Source organism: Neopelma chrysocephalum, unplaced genomic scaffold (assembly GCF_003984885.1).
Source record: "Neopelma chrysocephalum unplaced genomic scaffold, ASM398488v2 Primary Assembly neopelma1_43, whole genome shotgun sequence".
Lineage (NCBI taxonomy): Eukaryota > Metazoa > Chordata > Aves > Passeriformes > Pipridae > Neopelma > Neopelma chrysocephalum.
Window position 1 is genome coordinate 21,997,405 of NW_020897702.1, and position 16,506 is coordinate 22,013,910.

The following is a 16,506-nucleotide window of genomic DNA, read 5'->3' on the forward strand; positions in this document are numbered from 1 at the left end:
AAGGCAGTTTCTCCAGATCTGTGATTGCCTCCCTGCCCTTCCTTTGGACCCATCAAACAAGAGGATGAAAGGAGACAGTTTTAAGCTGCGCCAGGATAGGTTTAGGTTGGATACTGAAGGAATTTCCTCACAGAAAGGGTGATTAAACATTGGAAAAGACTGCCCAGGGAGGTAGTGGAGTCACTGACTCTGGAGGTGTTTAAGGAAAGACTGGACATGGCACTTAGCGCCATGGTCTAGTTGACAAGGTGGTGTTCATAGGTTGGAACTGATAATCTCAGAGGTCTCTTCCAACCTAACTGATTCTGCATTTCTATGATTCAGCCCTTTCCCAAATCCTCTTGTCCCAAGGACGTGACCGAACTGTGGCCATCTCTGGCTACCTCTGGCGACACAGTGTCACAGACACAGCTGCTGCCAGTGTCTCCTGTCATCTAATTAGACACATGTCTGCCGGACGGCTCCTCAGTGCCAGGGCCTCCTTCCCCTATCCTCCAAGGAGACATGTTTGAAGGCACATACACTTCCATGTGTGTCTAATGCAACATCAAGTCACGTCACTGATACATATATATTTTATATTTTTATTTATATTGTTATATGGTCCTTAAATAATTTATATTGTTATATGGTCCTTATATGGTCTAAAATCCAATATTAGCGAAACCGGTGGGTATTTTGGAGGAAAGCTGACGCCCTGGGCAGCAGCGCTGACTGCGCTGGCCGGGCCGCGGGCGCCGTGTCCCCCCCGCGTTCCCAGGGCAACAGGAGGCTGCCGGACCATAGAGCGCGGCCTCCGGCAGGAAAGAGAGGGCGCGCCTCGCGGCCCCTCCCTGCGGGCCGCTCTGTGGTTCCCCTTCCGGGTCGCGGTCCGGCGCCATGGCGGCGCACCTGAAGAAGCGGGTGTACGAGGAGTTCACCAAGGTGGTCCAGGTGGGTCTGGACGGGCCGAGCCGGCCCCGAGCTCTGCCGTGCGGCGGGAGGTGCCGGCGGGTGATGCGGAGCTGCGGGGGAACCCGCCGGCCCAGCCCGGGGCCAAGCCTGGGAGCGCCACCCGCCCGCTGTGCCTCGTAGGGGGCTGTCCCGAGTGGGGCTGAGGAGGAGCGGGAGGGGGCGGCTCCGAGTTTAGGGAGGCTGGAGCTGCCTGGAGGGGAGGGGGCTGCGGGAGGCGGACGGTGCTCCCTTTAGGAGCAAACTGGGGAGGGGCGCGACTGCTGCGGAGAGACGCGGCTCCCCCCAGCCCGGATCTGGGGAGGGAACTACAGCGAGTTCCTGGGCTGCTCCGGTGGGCAGAGGAGAAATCGTGTTTGCCCTGGGTTAGTTGTCTGGTGTTGGAAGCAGAAGGGTTTGTCCCAGGCTGGGGTGGGGAGAGGCCGCGTGTCCCGGGGATAGGGGCTACCCGGGCAGGACAGGAGCAGCCGCAGGGGTCTGAGCAGAGGTCTGAGGTTCCTTCCTGAGGCAGATGAGGGAGAGGCCAGTGACTGCCATGGGACACGGGAGCTTCCTCAGGCTTCCCCATGTTCAGTCTGGGCAGGAGTGGGTCAGGATTTGCTGTTTCTGAGCCGTGTCCCTGTGTGCACAGCAGCAGCACGAGGACCTGTCCACCAAGAAGCTGCGTCTGACCAAGCCCAGCAAGTCGGCAGCACTCCATGTTGACCTGTGCAAAGCCACCTCACCTGCAGATGCCCTGCAGTACCTGCTCCAGTTTGCCAGGAAACCCGTGGAAGTGGAGAGCGTGGAAGGGGTTGTCAGAATCCTGCTGGAGCATTACTACAAGGTGGTGAAACTGGGAGCCAAGCATGCTTGCTTCTTCTGGTCTTCTTGTCTTGGTGTGGGATGTGGAACAGGGAGTCTCAGGTTCCTGTATTGCTGACTGAGTTACCAGCTGGGCTGTTGGGTGCCCTGTGTGAGGAGACCGAGCAACTGCAGCCCCTTAACCAAGTGATTTCTGATCACTTAGTTGCTTTGCTGATGGTTTCAGGAGCCTGTGACAAGGATGTGGCAATGTTATCACTGACCGTGGCCTGCATGGTTAGTCATAACTTGACAAAGAACAAAAGACATGTCAAGTTTTCCAGAGAGCCTGGCTGTCCAGAGCTGTTTCAGCTTTATCTGAATCCTTCCTGACTGATGTTTCTTTCCCATGCTCCTAATTTCCTCTAGCTAAAAACATTTTAGCTATTGCTTCTGCTGTGAAAAGGGACACTTTTAGAATCATAGAATCATGGAATTGCTTGGGCTAAAAGGACCTTAAAGGTCATCCAGTTCCAATCCCCTGCCATGGGCAGGGACACCTTCCACTAGACTAGGTTGCTCAGAGCCTCATCCAGCCTGGCCCTGAACACTTCCAGGGATGGGGCATCCACAGCTTCTCTGGGCAACCTGTGCCGGTGTCTCACCACCCTCACAGCAAAGAACCTCCTTCTAATATCTGGTCTAAACCTACTCTCTTTCCGTTTAAATCCATTCCCCCTTGTCCTGTCACTCCACACCCTTGTGAAAAGTCTTTCTCCATCTCTCTTTTAGGCTCCCTTCAGGTACTGCAAGGCCATGATTAGGTCACCCCTAAATTGTCTCTTCCAGGCTGAACAATCCCAATTCTCTCAGTCTTTCCTTGTAGGAGAGGTGCTCCATTCCATGGGTAATAGATAATAAAATGATGCTTCTGAAAAACTTTTCAAGTGGTGTGTGGGGGAAAGGTGGGGGACAGGATATTGTGAGCTGGTGTTGCTGTAAGTGATGGTGTGTCTTCAAACAGTGGCCTGAGGTGATCCTGAAAGTCCTTTCCTGATTTCTGAGGGTGATTGCAATGAAGGGTTCGAGGTACCTTCACTTACTGGTGTTTTGGTTGTGGAGAGAGCAATCAAACCTGCAAAGTTCAAGGAGAGCTTTCACTGATTTCCTGCCCATGAGCCAGTAGGAGGAAAAATTGTCCACTGGAGTGGAGGGCTGCTTATAACTCGATTATAACACTGCAGAAGTTATTCGTAAGGCTATTAAAAGTGTCTTTATAAGTGCCTTTCCTAAATCACTGATTTCATTTGTACTCATGAAGGGGCTTGTCCTTTAATGAAAAGAACATAATGGAGAACAAACACCAGATGTGTAAATAGCCCCATATCCACGAATCCTACCACTGATGTGAGCAGTCTGATGACAGTACTTTTTGTTCAAGCACATAATGTTGACCCTGAAAAGAGAAAATGCTTCTCAGGTCAGTTGAGAAAGGAGCTACTCCCATGGGTGTCACGTTTGACAACCCTTTAATTTAAGAAAACTTCAAGTTTTTGAACAGTATGAAGGTAATTTTGAGGAATTATGAGTAAAAGAATAATTTTGAAATGTACTGAAAGCTGCCATGCGAACATTCTGGCATAGTTAATTTTCTGTGAGGTGTGCTGTGGACATAGGGAAGAGGAAGTAGGGTGACAGTAAGATTCAGACCTTCATGCTGAATTATGTGTTGGTTCTGCCCTTGTGTAGCGTTGTATGTTCTTCAAACATGTAAAATGAATAAGGGTGTGTGTTGTTTCCTTCCAGGAGAATGATGCCTCTGTAAGATTGAAGATTGCATCCTTGCTGGGCTTGTTGTCTAAGACTGCAGGATTTTCCCCAGACTGCATTATGGATGATGCCATCAACACACTTCAAAATGAGAGTAAGTCTCCCTTTGCAGGTGGTGCTTGAGGTCAAGGCAGAATCGTGCTGTCAAAGCATTTGGGACAGTGGCAAGGCCTTACATCTGAGGTGTGTGATACGGAATTGCTGCTCAGGGTATTTATTTTCTGCTTTTGTGAATGATGACAGACAAGTACATGTTCTGAGAAGAAAAATGTTCCTCAGAACTGCCTGCTGTATATCTTTGTTCTAAAGGAATGCAAAGTTTGCTTTTGCATCTCCACGTGAGAGCTGTTGCTTCTGAAGTTCTCCTTTCTATGGGACTGTCTTGTTTGAAGTGGAATCCTGTTTGAAGAGGAGTTTTTTTTGTACCATGCTGCAGGCCAGCTCATCAGGCTGTATCAACAGGAGTGTAGCCAGCAGGTCAAGGGAGAGGATTATTCCCTTTAGCTCAGCACTGGTTAGGCCACATCTGCAATATTGTATCCACTTTTGGGCTCCTCAGTGCCAGATTAGCGCTGGTAAAGTTGAGCGAGTTCAGCAGAACCACTGAGGTGGTTGAAGACTGGAGTACGTGATGTGCAAGGAAGAGCTGAGGGAGCTGGGCTTGTCCAGGCCTTGAAAGGAGAAGGTTTCAGGATGACCTTCCAACCTGGATCAGTCTGTGATCCTGTAGCTGGTAGGAGCTCAGTAAGGTGGTATTTAGCATTTCACTGTTTTGTTTTGCAGAGTCTCACCAAGTTCTCGCTCAGCTGCTAGACACCCTGTTAGTGATTGGCACAAAACTCCCTGAGAATCCATCTATCAGGATGAGGCTGGTAGAGGTAGCCTGCAAGGTAAGGTGGTCTCCAAGAAAAACTGCCACAAGAAAAAAGAAAGGTAGTCAGTATTTAAATTATTCTCATTTTTCTCAACCAACTGTTACAGTAACTGCTTTTTTTTACATTTTTTGACTGCTGGGGAACTTAATGTGATAAATTGTTTCAGAGGGGTGAGAGAACAATAAGAATCCAGTTACATCTGCTCTTTGCTTTTTTTCCATAGCATCTGACAGATTCTTCTCATGGTGTAAGAAATAAGTGTCTTCAGTTAATTGGCTGTCTTGGACCAGTGGAAAAAGGTGTTGCAAAAGAAGCTGAAAGCCAGGCTGCCAAAGATGTCCAGAAGATAATAGGAGATCATTTTAATGACCAGGATCCTCGTGTTAGGACTGCAGCTATAAAAGCGATGGTAAGTGTTGCTGGTACAGTGGAAGAAACAGTTTGGAGTTGTATAAGGAAGCTGGTGGGGGCTGCAAGCAAATCCAGAGGTCTGGGTTAGAGATTATTTAATTAACTTAGTAAAAGTTCATTGAGTATATCAAAATTACCTGGAAAAATAAACTGGATCTCAAAATGTGAGAGTGATATGAGATCTCAAAAGGCATTTGAGTGATTCATAATAACTTCTGTTTCAGCTATAGCTGAAGGAGCTTTTCTATTTGTTGACTCTTTTGAGTGTATGTAGGCTCTTTCTTTTAGTGATAAATTTGTATTTCTTGATTTGGCATTGATTTCCAGAACTACAGTAAGCCACTAGTGCTCCAACATGCAGTAGGTGGCTGCTTATGACAGGAAACCTGTGTGATAAGTCCAGAAAGAATTTTGGTTTGTTGTTTTAAAACAACATTTATGTTTTGCCCTGTGGTCACATTCATTAGTATTCTCTAACTGTTCATGAAGTTTACTGTTGTTTTGTGTGGGGACCCTTCAGAAGTTTTTAGCTTTGCAGAAATGCAAGCTAAGACCATGCATTTGAAAATGTTGCTTAACGCGAGTTGCCTGTGAGCGTGTGGGCATACGGAAGTTGCTCTATTACCCTTAAAGCTTATAACAATATCCCATCTAAAGTGATGGTCAACAAGGGTATTTGAATTAATGATATTAAACTCCAAAGAAGGAAGAAGGATGCATTTGAAGAGATCAGATTGCACTTTAACCTGTGTGGGATCTCCCTCTGCTAGAGGTTACACTTACTCTTCACAGAATCATAGAATCTTTTGGATTAGAAAAGACCTCTGAGGTCACTGAGTGCAACCCTTAATGCAGCACTGCGAAGTCCACCACTAAACCATGTCCCTAAAAGCCACATCTACATGTCTTTGAAATCCCTTCAGGGTTGGTGACTCCACCACTGGCTGGGGCAGCCTCTTCCAGTGCTTGTCAACCCTTTCTGTGAAGAAATTTTTCCTAATACCCGATATATATCTCCAATTTTTGTCAGTACAATTTTTTTAAAGTAATTTGCATGACTTTTACGATGGTGTTCAACCAGATCCATAGCAAGATTTATGACCTTGAATTTATAATCATAGCACAGAGAAAACTGACTTTCTGTTGTCTGAAGCATGGAACATCCTCAGTGAATGCAGGGTCACTAACTACTTCTAGGATTCTTGATCATAGTTTCCCTTGCTACTGTGTTTGTGTGGTTGTTTTTTTTAATTTTGTGTTGTACTTTGAAGAAGTGGATATAGAGATGAAAATGTTTCTTGTTGACTGTGTTCAACCAAATATTATCCCTTTGTTTATAAGTCAGATTCATGATACTGCCTTATTCCAGAAAGAAGCAATGTTTAGTAGTGTATTTTTTGCTGTTCCTCTGGTTTGGTAATTGAAAGATTTACAAGGCATGAAAACTCTTTGACAATGCTACTATTGGATCCATGTTTCAGGAATGGGAATAAACTAATTATTTTGAGGATTCCTACATCTGTTTTAATTGGTGTTGAATATGGATAACACTAAACAATTTTTGATGATTGGGAGAATGGACAGATAGTGTATTTAGATAAATTGTATTTTCCTAATCAAAGCATGAATGGCTCTGAAGTTGAAAAAATTATACCAAAGTCAAGGATATTATTTAAAATAGTACTCTTGATAATGCAATATTTTAATTATAGCAGCAATCAAGAAATGCAAGCAGCTAAGTTTACTCCAAGCAGAAAAAACAGTGGCGGAAATTTGGTCTGTGTCACTTAAACCTGTAGTTCCACTTTCTTATGGCTTTTTCTTTCCCCCTGTAGCTGCAGCTTCATGAAAGGGGATTAAAACTACAGCAGGCTATTTACAGTCAGGTAAAACCTTGTATTACTTTGTATTTGTTTTGTGCTTGTTTGCATATCTTTGATTTTAAGTTCTGTGATAGTGTGCTTTGAGAGGAGGAGGGCACTGAGCAGAGGAGGATTATTTTGCACTTACCTTTGGTGGCCTAGTGAGACCCCTGGTGGCCTAGTGGTTAGCATGCGGGACTCTCACCGCTGCGACCCAGGTTCGAATCCCAGTCCCCCGGGCAGATGGAGCCCGTTAGCCCTGTGAGGCCATCCATCTATGAGAAGGTCACTCTAAACAAACCTACGTCCTGAGGACCTCACTGCCATTGTCCAAGCTTGCTTGGCCCCGGCAGATGAACCTTAGGATTAAAGGGTGGGCTCAGTTCAGCGCAGGCTGTGTCTCACCTAAAAAATCCATTGCGCAGGCTGGAAAGGTAAAAGACCTTTCCCAAAATCTTCGTTCACGAAGACTGGCCATTATTGACGTTGCTGAGACTCCTTCTTGTCCTATGACAGTGAAAATAAAAGTCTGTTTTGCATCCATTGTGCTTAAATGCACTAAAGCACTGTATACTTTGGGGAGATAATCATGGGAAGGGCAAGGCATGATGTAATCATTACTGTCATTTGACAGTAATAGTCTTGAAGTCTTAAACCCTTGTTCATTGGAGAGTACCCATGAAGCCCATATTTGTTATGTCAGTAAGTCTGTGCAGCTGCAGCCTGTATCAAATTAGTTCTGTTACAGACTGACATTTAATCCTCCCTGCACAGTACAGGCAATTCTGGAGTTCTCCAGCATGTGCCTGATTGACTTTATTAGTACTGATCTGCCTGATCGAATTTGGAAATACTAGGGAGTAGAAGGGAAGATTGAATTCATCCTGATTTTTAATCTGCCTTTAGTAGTTGATGGTAAGGGTGCTGATTGGACTGTGGGAAGTGAATGAAAGCTCAGGTGGAGACGTTTCAGGTGTATTGGACTGTGAATCTTCTTTCAGGCCTGCAAGCTGTTGGCAGATGATTATGAGCAAGTGCGTAGTGCAGCAGTTCATCTAATTTGGGTCCTCAGTCAACTTTACCCTGAAAGGTATGTACTGCATGCAAAGTACTCAAAGTATTGGAAAAGTAATCACACTAATCCTGAGAGTTTTGTGCTAGTTAGTCTGAGGAGTAGCTGTTAGGAAGCTGATTTGAACAAATTGCTGATGCCTGATAAGAGTGCACTGGTGCAGTGAAGTTTTCCTTCCTGGTATTTGTTGTATATCCATAAGAATTAGGCCATCCGGTATGGAATACAATCAACAAACTGATTTGTGTTTCTCTCTGTTAGCATTGTCCCAATTCCTTCTTCTAATGAAGAAATTCGCTTGGTTGATGATGCCTTTGGAAAAATTTGTCACATGGTTAGTGATGGTTCCTGGGTTGTTAGAGTGCAAGCTGCTAAGTTATTGGTAAGTTGCATTCTTTTCCTCTCTAGCCCAGAGTAGTTCCTCTTTAGGTTGCTTTACTTTTCATATATATTTGAAAAGAAATGGGAGGATGTTTAAAAACTGTATAGGTAAATTTCTGGAGATGAAAGAAATGAGAGAGGTTGAGGAAACCCAAAAGTTTCTCAGCTGAACTAGTGATTCTTTCCTTGAGGATAGATGGTTGAGTATCCAAGAAAAAAACAAGCGCTTGTCATAATTCCCTGCCCCTACTTCTCCACCACAGGACATGTAAACCAACTGAACTCAAGAAAAGCCATATTAACCTCAGTAGGTAAAGATAATGCTCTGACTGTTTTAAGTACAGTTCTTTAGACTCTGATGTACGGTAGTGTCAGGCATTGCAGAAAACTGTTGGAATGAATGGGTAAGATTGGATGCTGTGTTGGGATAAGTCAGGAAATTATATGGTGCAATTTAGAATAATCCTGTTTCTTCTTTTGATTTTTGTTTTTTTTTTTTCCTGTAGGGTTCTATGCAACAAGTTAGCTCCCATTTCTTAGAGCAGACCCTTGACAAGAAGCTCATGTCAGATCTGAGGGTACGTAAATGTTTGTTTGTTTTTCTGTCTGTAGGTACTAAAATTGCACAAGAGGAATGTTAATGTTGAGTGTGTTTGTTTACCTTGTCCTTGCATCAGGGCTGCTGAGAGTTAATTGATGATGACAGGTTTTCTTTCAGATTAAAGTCAATGAAGCAATTGCTAGTTTTAGATTTCATTAATATAGCATGTAATAAACAGCTCTAGGCTATCCAGGTTTTGCAACACCTGAAAAGGAAACGTTTTTGGTTTTGTGATAGTCTTTGGGCTAAAAGCTTTATTTATTGTGTATGGAAAGATTGTATCCTAGTTTTAGGAGCAAGCTGAGGAAACATCCTGCAAGATCTGACCAGTAGACCTGGACATTTCAAGAGACATGAGTAGCTAAAGGCTACTGAGCCCTATGAGCAAATTTTTTAGTAAAGCTCCTTCCTTAAGCAACATGCTTGAGGTTATTATGCTCAGGTTTTTTCTGTCTGCAAAAGAATGGTGAAGCTAGAGTTGCTAGTTTTGGTGGGCTGCTTTGTAAAGGCTGTTAAAAAAAGTGCTGCACAGCTTTATTTACAGTGTTGGGGAAGGAGATGAACTAGCAAGCATGCTGAATGAATATCCCATTTTACACATTGCTGAACTCTGGATAGTATTGATAGTCATTAAAGTATTTAATTGCAATTTAACAAGTTGAACTGCAAAGTGATAGCATTTTTGCAGATCAGTTATTGGCTTCTTAACTAGATGAGCATTTGTTCTGACCCAATTTGGCTGTTTTTACAATGGATGTCTAGGAATATGTTGATTAAAATATATTCATTATTATCCTTTTCCAACATCAAAAGTACAAAGAGTTACTGGCAATTAGAAATAGCCATAGAAGAGAAAGTACTACTTGCTTATCTTAGCATTTCCATGTCTTTCTATGTCTGCATCTATCCACCTACATCGATTTTCAGATCCAGTAAAGCCATTTAATATTTCGTTTGGTCATCTTTTAAAGTTTACATGGTTGTAACTGAAAAACTTGTTTGGACAGAGGAAACGCACTGCGCATGAACGAGCCAAGGAACTCTACAGCTCTGGCGAGTTTTCAAGTGGCAGAAAGTGGGGAGATGATGCTCCCAAAGAAGAAATCGATACTGGTGCTGTGAACTTGATTGAGTCAGGAGCTTGTGGGGCTTTTGTTCATGGCCTGGAGGATGAGATGTACGGTATGTGTTAACTTACTATGGAATAGCTAAAGGAGATGTGTGCTGGCTAATAAGCTTTGGGTTTTAGTTGGGGTTTTTTTTGGTCAAAATAGATCACTTGACCATTGTGTCCAGGTTTTTTTAGCAAATTGTGGACTTCGGGATAATGAACTAATAGACAGGTTTCATTTTGTCAGAGGTTTAACAGGCTAGGCTTCTTTTAGTCTCTGTTGCTATAAAAGGTTTTCTCTTGGCTCACTAGAATGCATTATTAAAAATCAGGGGCTGGATCCGTATGTTTTCAGGTACTTAAATTTCAAGTGAGATCTTGTTTACATTTTTATCCATGTTATTGGTAGGGTTTTTTTTAATAGAAATACCTATGTCTTGAGTTCACATTTACCTGTTCCATAGGGCTATTGTATTGTTCTCCTGTGGTCTTCCTATGATGGACTTGAAGGCCATAGTGTCTTTCCAGTAGGTTATATCTGTTATTTTAAAGAGAATGAATTGTGAGTGTCAAACTGGAACATAGACGTTCTTGAGCATCTAGATTTGGCTGTGGCATTGACCAGGCTGATGGCCTCAGGAAAGTCTGAGTCTCCCAGCTCAAGTTTCCCATAAATGAAGTTTTATATTTCTTAAGGCTATTGAGAGTGGCTGGTATTTGCATAGAACCATGAAAACTTCAAGCTCTGATTGTTATTCCTAAATTCACCTTTAATTTTACTGGAAGGATGAGGTTAAATTAGAAAGTACAAAACCACCATAACAAAAATATTGCTGTATATTGTGTTGTAAAAGTTGGTTTATTGTTCCATGACTCCTGCAAATAAAAGCATGTTTTCTTAATTGCTGAACTAAAGCTTGAAAGTGCAGCTTTGTTTTTTTCCTGACTAACAGTAAAAAAACTTTCACCAGTTCAGTCCACTGACCTGTGAAATATTCTCCAGTTTCTTATGCCATAGGTCTTGTGGCTGTATGGTGCTGTTGAGGGACATGGATAAAAATGGACAGATATGGACTATACACAGATCTTTGAATAATGTAGATCTCTCCCTCCACTGCAACATTTTTAAATAATGCTGAACTCTCCCTGACTTGCAATGTTGCTTCATTTCTTGAATTCCGTGTTGTAACTTAAATCTGAATTAGTGTGTCAGCTTATGAGAGCAATATTGGCAAAATGTTTCTCTTCTCTTAATACTTTGGTCTTAATGCCTACGGAGACTCGTAGTTGTGACAAAAGCTTTGTTCCTGAGTAAGCAGGGGTCTTGCTGCATGTGCATTTTTTTGCTTAATCAGAATCTTGAGGAGTCAAATATGTTCTTTAAGAACAATAGGGCTAAGAGCTTTGACTAAATGTTGTCAAGATGAGCTGATTTGAATTAAAAATAGAATTATTTTTAAAACAATGTTTGTAAGACATCAGATTAATTATAATTTTTATGATCCCACACATAAATATTATGGAAGCTAAGAAGGATGGCTGTAGGAAAGAGAATCTCATATCCGCTTAAGCTTGTTATATTTGGGTATTCTTCAAATTCCTTCAATGTTTTACAGCATAAATATACTCCGGATGCTTTCTGATGCTTTTTTTACTTAAATTTGAGTAATTTTATTAGGTGGCACCTTTTTCCTTTCTTTTGAGGAATCTGAAGTCACGAAGCAGAGGAATTTCATTCTGTTCACTGCCAAAATGTTGATTCTCTGGGGCTTTTCAGCAATTCATAAAGTGCTACATAGCAAGTTAAAAATGCAGTGAAAGCTCCAAGCAATTAAAATGTCAGGAAGAATAAACCAACCAGAGTTTAATTAACTAAATGAGTTTGCTTAAGATACCAGGGTTAATGCTACACTTGCAAAACACACTGTGAAATACATAATATTTATTACTGGGTCGGAGACCTATTTTTCAGCTGCAGGTCCCTGATGCAGATGCTTACAACAGCAGCACAGGCTGTATTAGAGCTGAGACTTTCGATTTGAAGACTTGCCTGTGAAAAGGTCCCCAATATCATGGGTCCCTGCTTAGGCTCCATCGTCCTCAGCTTTTCTTTAGCATCTGTTGTCCTTAGCCTAATCCTTGAATAATAGAAGACCTGGCCATTGGGTGTATGGCCTTTTAAAAAGGACAGTTTTAATTAATTTACGATTAATTCCCTCCTTCTCATTTAATAGAGGTTCGAATTGCTGCGGTGGAAGCCCTCTGTATGTTGGCTCAGTCCTCACCTTCTTTTGCGGAGAAGTGCCTGGATTTTCTGGTTGACATGTTTAATGATGAAATCGAGGAGGTGAGATTGCAATCAATACACACAATGAGAAAAATTTCCCACAATATCACGCTGCGGGAAGACCAGCTGGATACTGTGTTAGCTGTCTTGGAGGTAAGAAGTTCTAGAGGAGGGAAAACATTGCATTCCTGCTTGCTTTGAGGTGCTTGAATAAGTACTGCTAATCAGTCCCTTCCTTCGAGAGCAAACCCACCTTTTTTGTTGGGTTTTTTTGCTCTTCTTTGAACAATCCCAACAGCTCCTAAACTCTAGTAGCTTGTAATCCCCAGGACAACAGAATACTTGTGAATTAGATGAATTTTAGATAAAAACCTCTTCCCTTGATTACTGTGCTGTTGTGTCACATGTGGTTCCTTCAGTCTTGTGTTGTAATTCAGCACTCTGCACCACTTCACGTTAAGTGTGACTTCGTTTTCTTTCTGTTTCCTTTGCTCAGCTGTTTTGGCTGCACCTTTGTTTACCAAGAGATCTCTCTTCTGGCTGTTTCAGAGAGTTTGCTAGCGTGCTCTCCAGTGTCATTTTGGGTTTTCCCAACCAGCATCCTCCTAGTTTGTGCTCAACCAGGATTCAGGGAATAGCATGAGTCAGCTGCTGTTCCTGCTTGATGAGGTTGATCCAGAAAGAGAGATTTTGGCTGTATGAATGGTGGTGTGTTACACTGCTTTCCCTCAGACTTGATTTATTTGCTGAGCTCTAGCCTCTGAGGCATGTTTTCTTGAATCTGCTGCATGTGGTAGGCAAGTTTCTCCTTCTTTTGGGAAGTGTCCCAGGTTTGGGCAGTGCTGCAAATCCACTGTTTGTCTCTTCAGATGCCGTTTGCTTGGTCCAGGGCAGCAGTGGCTTCTTTCAGTTGTGCCCCAGGAAGAAGTAAACTAACTAAACATATTTTATCATTCTGTAACAAATGCTGTGGAACCTGATCTGATTTTGCAAACGCAGCAATGAGCTTTAGGTGCTTCACATTTTTATGTTGTTATTTACATTTGTTTAAGCTGGAGACATGTTCATCAAGGTATAAAAATGTGCTGATTAGACTGGGTTCTTCTGTGCTGACTTATCATATATGATAAATCCTACATGTGTTACGGTTTATATTGTCATCATTATTATCAGGTATTAGGATAGATCAAGTCAAGGGAATTATTAACATTTTAATGGATTTGTCTGATTCTGAAAGGTGCTCACTCACTTTCTGTAAAATCCATCTTCTAGTACCAAAATAAAGGGTGTGGAAAATAGTATTGACTTTGGTGCCTAAATTTGTTCCAATAGTGTAAATATGGAACAGTTTGGTGCAGGGGTAACTTCTGTTTTCAGCCCAACGCTTCAACTTTGTCTGAATAACTCTGCCAGCTACTCCTTGTCTTTCTGACCAGACTTTGGATTTTGCTTTCCCTGTTGTCCTTGATCTCAGTTTCTTAAGCTGTGCTCATCTCTGTCCCTTCATGGTCTTCTGCCTCGTTTGTCTCTGTAATTTCCTTCCAATGGGCTGTATTAGTGGTCTGGAGTATTTTATGTCCATGATCATTTCATTCCAGTCCCTAGAAATTGTCTTCTCTTTGATCATAGTCTGTCTTTAACCTAGGAGAGGCTGAGCAACCCTTCTGGGTTTTCCCCTTTTGATCATTTGTGTGTGTTGGCCATCATTTAAGAGCCTTTGCAAGAGGATTGCTCTTTCTTCTTTTGTGTAAGACAGTGATGAATGAGCTGTTGATACTTAGCAAATTATAATGTAAAAAAAATAAAATCCACCATTGAAAAGCATCCAGTTCTTGTATCCTATTAAATTTTCACATTGTGTCCAGCAGTGCCATGCAAATGTTGATAGCAAGGAAGTACAATGCATGGATATGAAATGTCAATATGGTTTTTGGCTGAAGGAATGTAATTAATTAAGGCGGAGTTCAGCCACAGCAATCCTAAAAATATTCTAGTCTGTCCAGCCATTGACATGTCCTCAACACTTACTCACAGCCCCTGGAGGCTGGTGACTGGGTTAAAGGCTTGTGGAATTGAGCTCCCTGTGTTGAACAATTAAAGGCTTCTCTGAAGACGATAAAGCAATCTTTGGTGATTGTTTTGCTGCGTTACCCAGCAGCTTCCTTTTCTGTTACTGTCTATTCCTAAGGGTACAACGTCACCCAAACTGAATAGTGATTTTTGCTCTGCTTGAGAAAGTCAGCAGTGAAGCATTCCCATTCATTCCAGTAATTGAAGAATGTGGGGGGATGAGACCAGGAGACCCTGCAGCATTTGCTATGCAGGCACATCTCTCTCAGCACTCAATAGTGTCTGGGTTGGATTTTTATTTTAGGATTCTTCAAGGGACATTCGGGAAGCACTTCATGAACTGTTGTGTTGCACCAATGTTTCAACTAAAGAAGGCATCCATCTTGCACTGGTGGAGCTGCTGAAAAACCTGACCAAGTATCCTACAGACAGAGAATCCATATGGAAGTGAGTGGTGTTCAGTGTCCTTGTGTGTCTACTTTTTTTCTTATTCTTTTTAGAAAGTGAGGTGCTAGGAAATACTGAGGTTGCTAAGGAGAAAACAGGCATTGCAGGTATTCTGTATTCTATTATTCTATTATTCTGTTATATTATTCTATTATTCTATAAATATGTACATATTCATGATGGGAGTGGAAACTGTATTGTTTTTGTTTGTTGATACTTGTACTGGGAATCCAGAACTGCTGACCACTCCTGGAAATATCCCTCTATTACAAGCCAATTATGGATTGGCCATATGGCATTGTGCTGTCGGAGAGAATTTTTCTGTCTAAGCAAAAAGAAAACATTAGTGTGGGACACATGGTTTGCGATGGAATTCCTAGGTATTATTGGAAACACTTATTTTAGCCTGCTTTGATTTCCAGTGTACTTTTACATTGTTTTGGAGTTTGGTGGAGTTTGGGTATTTGGGGGTTTTACCTCCTCACTCCCTTATTTCTGAAGAAAAAATACTCATTTGTTAGCATCTAGTATAAAAGCTTTTCCTATATTCTATAACTCCAGGTGTTAAGTATTTAATGGACAGTTTAAATAAACCATTTTTATTACTGCTTGTCCTTTCAGTTTTCTGAAAATAGTCAGTTGTGAAGAAACAGTAGGCTTGGACAGCAGGATTTTCTTGCTGACCAGCTTCTCAAAGTGCTGCTGCAACATAAAGTAATAAAGCTTTAAAATATTGTGTTTTGAAATGTATATGTTTACTAAAAAATATTTCAATGTGTGTATTTTCAGATGCTTGAAGTTCTTGGGAAGCAGGCATCCCACCTTGGTGCTTCCATTAGTCCCAGAGCTTCTGAGCACACATCCATTCTTTGACACTCCAGAACCAGACATGGATGACCCAGCCTGTATCTTTTTCATGAAGCCTGTTGATCATTTGACTGTAGTAAATTTTATTCGTATTTTCCTGATGCTCACATTTCTTAAAACATGTCAAACTGTAGCAGACAAACAACCCTTTAGCTATTTCTGAATCCCTTTGCACTTAATTTTTTTTACTCAGCAAGTAATGGAGTAACTATTTGTTGGAACCATCTTCATAAATACCAGTGGACTATAATTGGCCTTTTTTTATGCTGTGATGAATAATCAAGCAATTTGTCAAGGCTTAGGCTTTGCAGATGAGTCCTTTGATGTGAAAACATGTCTAGTTTGCGCTAATTTTGAAGATGCTTTAGCTTTTAAATAAGAAGAGTGGTTTTTCATGTCTGTTTTCTTTCTAGGTAAAACTTCTGTTATCCTCACTGTTGTGCAGTGTGTAGAAGAGCACCGTCTCTTAGTACAGCAGTGCCTGAATCTCTGTAATGCTTTGAATGTGTCATTTTTTTTAAATAGTTCAATATCAGAAGTCCTTATATTAATATTATCTCTTCTAGTGGTTTAGAATACAAACTATTATTGTTATACCAGTATCCTCAACAACAGGAGATGCCTTGGAAATGCATTTTTCCATTGTTATTCTCCTTGCTTCCCTTCTTTGCGTTTGCAGAACGTAGCGTTATTTTTGATGCATGCTGAGACACATTGGACTGAAACCTTCCTCTAGAAGCTGGTCCTTGTTTTTCTCATCAGTCACAGGCCATCAATCAGAGATTCTGTATAAATTAAGTAAATACCTTGTGAGAATTAAAAAGTGTTTGAATCAGGTGGAGAGAAAGATGAATCCATAATTAGGTGGTTTAGTAATAATTTGAGTGAAGTTGTCCTGCGAGTTGAGAATTGAAGGAACATTGCAGGGGAAAAAAGCCCATTGTTTAACTCAATGCAC

General features: G+C 41.8%; 1 protein-coding gene across 2 annotated transcripts in view; it reads left to right on the top strand.

Annotated features, from left to right (window-relative positions):
- Positions 1-810: 810 nt before the first annotated feature.
- The window catches only part of INTS4 (integrator complex subunit 4), a 32,986-nt gene continuing 17,290 nt past the window's right edge, over positions 811-16,506 (top strand). Inside the window, exons 1-13 of one of the 2 annotated variants that reach the window (XM_027677584.1) lie at positions 811-933; positions 1,583-1,777; positions 3,541-3,658; positions 4,348-4,454; positions 4,663-4,848; positions 6,686-6,736; positions 7,714-7,802; positions 8,046-8,166; positions 8,672-8,743; positions 9,774-9,948; positions 12,112-12,317; positions 14,539-14,681; positions 15,471-15,586. In XM_027677584.1, the coding sequence (XP_027533385.1) occupies positions 880-933; positions 1,583-1,777; positions 3,541-3,658; positions 4,348-4,454; positions 4,663-4,848; positions 6,686-6,736; positions 7,714-7,802; positions 8,046-8,166; positions 8,672-8,743; positions 9,774-9,948; positions 12,112-12,317; positions 14,539-14,681; positions 15,471-15,586 (1,633 nt within the window). In that variant the 5' untranslated portion in view covers positions 811-879. The remainder of the gene's footprint in view (positions 934-1,582; positions 1,778-3,540; positions 3,659-4,347; positions 4,455-4,662; positions 4,849-6,685; positions 6,737-7,713; positions 7,803-8,045; positions 8,167-8,671; positions 8,744-9,773; positions 9,949-12,111; positions 12,318-14,538; positions 14,682-15,470; positions 15,587-16,506) is intronic. The other variant, XM_027677586.1, reaches the window with a different exon arrangement.